The sequence below is a fragment of the Nelusetta ayraudi genome, unplaced genomic scaffold (assembly GCF_046127955.1).
Source record: "Nelusetta ayraudi isolate G7.1 ecotype Tasmania unplaced genomic scaffold, CSIRO-AGI_Nayr_v1 ptg000031l, whole genome shotgun sequence".
NCBI classification, from domain to species: domain Eukaryota; kingdom Metazoa; phylum Chordata; class Actinopteri; order Tetraodontiformes; family Monacanthidae; genus Nelusetta; species Nelusetta ayraudi.
Genome location: NW_027466081.1, coordinates 624,720 through 633,121, shown reverse-complemented (window position 1 = coordinate 633,121; position 8,402 = coordinate 624,720). Strand labels below are relative to the sequence as shown.

Genomic DNA, 8,402 nt, shown 5'->3' with positions numbered 1-8,402 from the left:
CTCAGAATTTGACATCTGTTTCGGAGAGTGTTCCGATTCCAGGAAGGGGCGCTAACAGCTGCGACCAATTGGAGTTGTAGATTAACAGCAAATGAAGTGGATAGTAAATAAAAAACAGAATTGTTTTTGGCAAATCCACGAAGTGGCTAAAAAATATGATTGTACCAGAGTTCCAGGTAAAGCTATGAATAAACTATTTTAAGATAGAATAAATAAATAAATGAATAGTAGACAGATCTCATCAATTATTAAAAGTATAAAACAACACTTCGCAGTGAAGTTTAGCTTGACTGACAGCTACATGTTTATTAAAAAGGTGGATTTGCTGAAACTGTTGTTTTCTGTCAACACCTGCACCCACTTCATGCAGGAACGCTCAATGATAAAGTTTGGAATGTGGCGCCCTCTAATGGTGAAGTTAGGAGAAACCCTCAAGAGCAGGGCTGGGCAAACTTTTGACTGGTGGGGCCACAACGGCTTCTAAAATGTGACAGAGAGGCCGGAGCAGCAGCGGATGGATGGATGGATGGAGTGTTTTGGTGACCCATCTCAAGATGAGGAGATGAGGATGAGGTGAAAAAAAAAATCTTGTGGCGGCCGGGGGAAGCTGAACGCTCTCTCTAGAGCCGCAAAGGATTATGGGGGGGGGGAGGCGGCCGTTGTGTTGGGTTGCGTGTTGCGTTAGTGCGAGTGTGTGAGTGTCTGCGCATTCTTAGTCACTGTGGACTCTTGTTTGAGTTAGCCCCCGGCTAGCCTCAAACGCCTTCTTCCGAGTCTGCAGCTGGATACTGTTGCCGGCTAGCGGCACATCGGCATGTGGTCAAATTCAGTGTAGCCCTCTGAAAGTTCCCGCCACTTAAACGCATCTAAAACGAGCACTGCAGACGGAGATATTCAGTCAAGAAAATCGTCACGACTGTCATGGAATACGCATAGATGTCTAATAAAATCACCCAATACATTAAAACTATGCATCTTGGAGCCCCATGGCGTTCTGCTCTTAATTTAAATGACTCTTAGAACACTGAAAAGTTGGATGAAACACAGCTAATTATTGACATAGTGACTATTAATATCATTTCTTCAAATTGGGCGGGTTGGATTGAAAAGCTGAACGGGCCGCATATGGCCCACGGGTCACAGTTTGCCCACGCCTGACCGAGAGCCTGATGCCGTTACAGTGTGACACGGAGACAACGAGGATCATATTACCGTACAGGCACTCAGTCTCACCACCTCCAGCGGAGCTGCACCAGTTCACCTTCTCAACCCTGCTCATTGAAACGGGTCAGAGCCAAGACCAGTAATGTTCTGGATCCGGTCTAGCGTCAGGCATCATTTGGAACCTGGATGTGCTTCTCTGTGGAACAGTCAATGAGGAAAAAGACCTTTTAATTATTTTTTGGAATTTAATCCTGGATCGCAGTGTCGGTTATTTAAACTGGACCGAGTGCTTTTAGTGGAACCGGATCCATCTGGAGCTGAGGAGGACTGGAACCGCTGGTCCAGAGAGGCAGGTCTTCATGAGATGCAGTTTGTTAAACGGATGCATGCAGTTGATGTGTCGTGTCCTATCTACCGCAGTGAGATGAGCTGGCATCCCTTTGTGGCTTCCAGCCTGCACTTTTAAGTTTGAGAGCCACATAACACGTTTTGGTCCTAGTTTGGGTCAGTGACTTACAGGGATCTGGAATGGATAATGAAATTACAGAGAGTAAGGAACTACAGTTAGCGAGAATGCTTTTAAAAGCAGTTACAAAACTTCAGAAAATGGTTCATCATTCATGATAAATGATCAAATAGGGAACAAAACAAAACACAAACTGCCTGCATGCTGGTAATGTTTTCTGTTTTTTCCGAGGCTCTGCTTCAGAGTTTTCCAAATGGGAATTTGAATCTTGGGAACAATCTCGGGATTGCGTTACAAATGACTAAAAAAAAAACAAAACAAACATGTAATTTGTATTTTGTTACTGACTCCGTTTCAACGGGAGATGAGCCATCCCTGCTTCCCTCTAGCTTGTTGATGCATACCTCAAGTATTAACATGTGTTTTGGTTAATACATGTGCTTCATATACTTGTAGCAATAAGTCCAATGATGGTTGAAGATTAGACTAGCGATGGAGTGACCTGAGTAGAAATCACACTTTCATCTCTCAGTTTGACTGGTCAGAACGATCAATTTCGTAGCCTAAAAACACGCATCTTCCCAAAATGAAAACTTATTGATCACCTTGAGGAAGTACCTCAGTTAGTGTGAGCTGTGACTGGATATCGAGTTGTAATTCAAAGCATCTTTGTGATTTCCCTGCAAGCTGCATTTTAAAAAAAAAAAAACAACCTTGCTATGTTCTTATTCTTCCACCCAAGTCGCTGCGGCCCACTTCACTGCAGTCTGCTTGAGCCATGCAGTCGTTGACGGAGGAGATACAGAGCTTCTCTCGGACGAGGCTGAGGAAGCAGTGCACCCGAGTGACGTCACTGAGTGGAAGACGCATCGTGGAGACCTGGAAGGGTTGCACAGTCACTGTGGTGGAAGATCCCAGCCCCCCAGAGAGGATGCTGGGATACGTCCCTGACACCTCCTGGGACCTGCAGGTGGGCGCCGTCAGGCCGTACCTACTTCTAGGTAGGTCATACGTCTTGTCCCACTCTAGCACGCACACACACACACACACTCAACACACACTCAACACACACTCAACACACACTCAACACAAATAGTCTTATAATTTTGGACCTCTAATTTAGGTGTTTAAAAAATTATGACGTTAACTACATTAAACGCAGACAGATTATCAGGGACTCGGTTACACACACACACACACACTTGCATATATCCAATGCCTGAAAGTACCCACTGTGTGTGCATGTACCTTGAGTATCTGCCGATACTAGTACTGATACCATCTAAACTTCTTTGGAAATACCTTATTTGTATGGAACCAGTGTACCAAGCATCATCCTAATAAAACATACATATAATGTGGTATAATTTGGTAGATTTGTATATAATATTAGTTCTGTAAGAATATGTAGGACAGATAAATTAGAATTTCTATAATTCAAGAATCCAAAATGCGTTTTCAAATGAAGCCACGCCACAGTGCAGATGGGCTGTACCTCTACAATTTTCTTATTTATTTCCTGGAAATAATTACAGGAACAACAGCGATCCCTCCCTCTATACCACCTCCGCTCAATCCACTTGGACGACTTGCTAATTTAGCTCGGAGGGTAACATGAGCGCGGCTGTGGAGCCGTCACAGGGAGCCGTCAGGGCTCAGTTGCTTCACAGGTGAAACTAAAATGACCCCGTGACCTGTGGGCCGTGCTCGGCACGCTCACAAAGAGAATGTTCCCCCGAGGTCACACGGCATTACGGGTGAAAGGGACAAAACAAAACAAGCACACAGAAACCCCTCTAGAATCTGTTATTTTCTATGTCTTTTTTATTATTTCTTTTCTCATCATCTCCTCCGGGTGTCTTTTTGTAGGCTCTCAAGACGCCGCAAATGACTTTGCCACTTTAAGAAAACACAAGGTGAGGGTCCAAGGCTGTAATTTTCCTCTCCTTATTCTGCCATGCAAGAACAGAGACTTTCAAGAATCCCACCTCCTTGAAACGGGGGTGCTAGGTCTCAGGGGGCTTTCGAAAAATTAATTGATAATGAAAATTGAAGCCCAAAATGCATCTTTTGCTTTCATGTTACCATTCTAGGCACCATGAATATTGTTACACGTCAATGATTATTTATTATCTATAATTACTAATTATCATTATCAAGTCTCTTTTCCATAATCAGAAAAGAAACATGTTTGAGGCTACTATCCAATTAGACCAAATTTGACCAAAAATGCACTCATAAAAGATGCTCCACCTGCTTCACTCCCTGGTTTATTGGTCAGCAGTGACATTGTCACGTCTGCGTTCACATTCCCACTGCTGCTATTTTGTTGCTCGCAAAGACGAGCAAGATCAAACCCCCAACTTCCTGTCGCTGCCAGGTGTCTCACATCCTAAACGTGGCCTACGGGGTGGAGAATGTCTTCCCCGACTTATTCATCTATAAGACCGTCAGCATCCAGGATCACCCTGATGCTGATTTGCTGCAACACATACCTGATTGCTGTGACTTCATCCGGCGGGCTCGCAGTGAGGTAATAGACTCCTAGAATCAAGACTATTTCTGTATGTGTGTTTTTTTTTTTTTAATTTGCATGCCTAAAAAAAAATTAATAAACCCATGCAAAATTTAACAAATGGTCAAAGGGGAAACTGAGTGAGTGATGAGGTCAGAGTCACAAACCCTTCATTTGGTAATTATTCAAAAATCAATGGCGCCACCAAATGATGTCCTTCAGCGAGTGAATAAATCATTAAATTAAAAAAAAAAAAAAGGGAAAAAAAGAAAAAATAAGGGAAAAATAAATATAACAAATATATTATCAAACCTCCCGTCCACAGCAACAGTTGGAGCGATAACGGCTTCATTCTGCAAAATACATAAAAGACGATGAGTGAGGGAAATCCATGCCAAGCCCAGCAGCAGGCAGCCACTCCACACAGTCAAGGGATTGTGGAAAAGGGGCAGATTGAGATTTGACACGTCTTTCTCTCCCTCCCTTCTTTTCCCTTCTCATTCCTCTCGCCTGAATAATAGATGTCTACTTTTGTTCATCTTTTATTAAACTGCATCCGATCTCAGTGTCACACAACCTCTTAGCGGCTGATCCTGTGGTTCACCTTAACATGACACCCCATTGCTGCGGCGCACCGCGCGCACGCACACACAACCGCACGGTCATTAGGCTATCATTAGTGGTGTATGATTACACCAGGAGTGTGTGTTTGTTCTAATATGATGGCCTGTATATGAGGTAATTCCAAACCTGATAATCAAACTGATGCTTTTACTTTGAAACACAGGGTCAAATTACCCAGCAGGCCATCTGACTGCTAATGACCCTCCCAGTGCGGGACGGCCGTCCATGTCTTAATTGAATTTTCTTTCTGAGGTCATGTGACTGCGAGTGACGTGATGTGTTTTTTTTTGGAAACGTTTTGTCTACACAACCTGTAGTCTGTTTCTATTTTTTTTCAGATTCAAGTTTTACACCTTCATCACAATAATTACACCATTGTCATAATGAACGGTCAGCATTCCGTATAACAGACCTGTTTAATATTGGCAATTAGTTTGATTCTTAAATTAGTTGTTGTTGTCCTCTGACCAGGTCACAGTGGCTGCAGTGGAGCCCAATCTCCTGCAGGGGTCAGTTTGATTTGAGAAAAGTGAAACGCAAAGTTAACAATTGTAGAGTTCTGCCATCCAACAGGGAACACTGACAAAACGTCACAATTTGAGGAGAGAACACAAGGCTCGACAATGGAATCAATCTTGCATTGAAGTCTCATGGAGATGTATTGATTTTTTCAAAAGTGGAAACTATTAATAAAAATCCTATAAGCCACTTTAAACAAAGCCCCCCCAAAAAACGTCCCTCTTTCCGTCTATTGTTTCCCTGCAAAGATTTTTTTGCACGTCAGAAGGGCACACAATGCAAAAATAACCATGGTTTCCAAAATCATAACAAGGGGTCTATTAACGTTGAGCGTTTGCACAAGCTGAACACTTGGGAAAAATGACTCACTTATCTCCGGTGAAGGCCAGAACAGCGTCCCCGAAATGAAAAGCAACCGGGAACGGCTGCAATAAGCGCCGGAAGGCTGCCGAGCAAATTGATCGAGCGCATTTTGAATTCAGCCCTGATTTGGTCGAGGTGCCTTTGTTATGATGATTAGTTTCTTCAATTCGAGCCACCTTCCTCTGCGTGCCAGTCGTAGACGGTCATTGTTTTGCAGCCAGCCAGGGACCAAATCCAGATATTCATCACCGCATTTGGAGGAGGACAATATTAACCCAGGGGTGGGCAACCTTTTTGACTGCGAGTGAGAGGGCTGGAGCAGGAGCAGGTGGATGGAGTGTTTGGGTGGCCCTCCTCATAGGAGGGAAAAATATATCATAGGATGGGGAGAAAACATGTGCTTTAATGTCAATTAAAAATGAACAAAAGCACAACGATAAAATGTGTCTTTGAAGCGCTACGGTATTGAGCTCTTTATTGAAATGACTCTGAAAAACACTGAAAAAAATGGATGACATACAACTATTTTTTTTTTTTTACTTACTTACGATCAATATAATTTCTTCAAATCGGGCCGGCCGGGATTAAAAAGCTTATGGGGCCGCATATTGCCCCCGGGCTGTAGTTTGCCCATACCTGTATTAACCTAATACACGTTCATAATTCTAATAATGATGAGAAGTCACTTCCTTACCAAGAAACAAACCACAAACAACATTGTGGCAGTACCAGTCATTGACACACAGCTAGGGCTGGGCAATATGACGATATATATCTTCTGGACGATGGAAAATGTCTATCGTTAAACATGAAGCTCTATCGTTCACATATATCAGGCAGTATTTTAGCCACCGACGCGCCGACTTTCTCGCTAAATCCGGCGACTTTCCAACTCCCCATGGCGACTTTTTTTTTTTGTTGTTGTTGTCAAAAGCGACTAGCGACAAATCTAGCGACTTGTCCTGGTGTTATTGGAGACTTTCCCGGTATTTTGGAGACCGACATGATTGCACGTATCATTCCTCCGCAGTTCCTGTTCTTAGCGAGCAGCGGGGGCTGCCGCGAGCGCCTGCCCCGCCCCCAAAGGAGTCAAAACCGGTCACAGCCTCGAGAGTCGAGCCGCGAGTCGCGCGGCAGTCTTTGGCAGCTGCAGTCAGGAGAGGAGCAGAGGAGACCCTCAGAGAGGAGACCCTCACCACTGCGAGTCCAGGCAGCAAATGAGTCGCGCACGCTGATCCCGTCCTTTTTTCTTTTTTTTTTTCCTTTTTACAGAGCGGGATGTAAATGTAAAGGTTTATTCGTTGTCACACTAAAATGAGTCACTGCATTCGACTCGCAAAGCCTCAGTCACCATTAATTTCAAAAACGTATGGTCCAACAACAATGCTCTTAAATAAGGTGGTTAAAACCAGAAGCTAAAGATATGCGACACTCATAAAAGCAGCTGTGAGGCTCCGGCTAGCGGCCAAACCTCTTCACTAAAAAACGAGCCAACCATACTGCGCATTGCAACACAACTGAACCTCTTTTAGACACAATTCCAGAAAATGACAATCATATACAACACTACCATGTTCATAAAAAAATATATAATATTGTGTGGATTGTAGTAAATATATATTTAATACTTTTTTTTTTTATTTACATAACATAAAAATCACCCTATTTAGAGTGTTAATTAATTGAATTGATTTACCAAAAATGTGCTATGTCGTGATGTATATCGTACCAGGAGCTATATCGGGAAATTACATTTTGGTCATATCGCCCAGCCGTACACACAGCCTTTTTTTTTTACTTTCATTTTTTTTTCTCTCCTAGAAAGGAGTTCTGTTGGTCCACTGCAACGCTGGTGTATCGCGAGCGCCTGCCGTGGTCATCGGCTTCCTCATGTCCTGCGAAGACCACACCTTTGACGCCGCTCTGTCCCTGGTCCAGTCAGCTCGGCCCGCCGCCTCGCCCAACCCTGGCTTCGTAGAGCAGCTGAAGAGATACAAAAATCAGTTGACGAATGGATCCGAGCACTGAGAACGGAAGGAAAGTGATCGCCTACGTTCCGAGGAAGGCAGAACTGCAACGCATTGTGCAAAGTTTGAATTGATTTGTCCACGTGTCTGTTTGTTTTGGTTGAGTAAACCTGAATCATAGTGCATTATGTTTGTATGAAACGCTAAAACAAAAAAATGTAATGAGATGAGGTGATGTGAAGTTTCTTCCTTCCTTTCCCAGACAGCTTCGTTGACTGCAAAGCACAAAAATGAAAACGTGTTTGTGTTTTGCTGTTCATATTATCTGTGTGTTGCGGTGCACTTATCTTGTTCAGCTCTGTGTGATATGTGATTGGATGAATCCTTTAAAAGCAACATTTTGAAAACATGCGCTGAGCCTCAGCTTATTTGGTCACGCTAACAAGGTTGACGCTTTGGTGACTGCTAATGTCACTGCCTTATTGTCGCATTTATTCAAAGAATATTTTAGCAAATGAAATTTAGACATGATGGAAAATGTAGCAAACCGTCTGTAGACATGGCACAATATTTGTAACCAGTGTGCAAAATACCCATCAATATTCGGGGTGTCCCCATCCTCCTGATTGTTACTCCACACCAATCTAAATTTCCTTTGAAAAATTGAATGTCAGGCTGACCTGACAGGCATTTTAGTGACCATTAGTGACATTGATTTTTTTTATTTATTTATTTTTTTAGCATTTTGATAAAATAAGACCCCTGCAGTGGCAAAAGCCCCTTT

General features: G+C 43.1%; 1 protein-coding gene across 1 annotated transcript; it reads left to right on the top strand.

Moving 5' to 3' along the window:
* The first annotated feature begins 1,346 nt into the window (after positions 1-1,346).
* Positions 1,347-8,015, top strand: dusp19a (dual specificity phosphatase 19a). Its single transcript, XM_076030692.1, has 5 exons — positions 1,347-1,517; positions 2,373-2,631; positions 3,500-3,546; positions 4,011-4,163; positions 7,473-8,015. The coding sequence occupies exons 2-5, from the start codon at positions 2,409-2,411 to the stop codon at positions 7,677-7,679; spliced, it is 630 nt and encodes a 209-aa protein (XP_075886807.1). The 5' UTR covers positions 1,347-1,517; positions 2,373-2,408; the 3' UTR covers positions 7,680-8,015.
* The last annotated feature ends 387 nt before the right edge of the window (positions 8,016-8,402 follow it).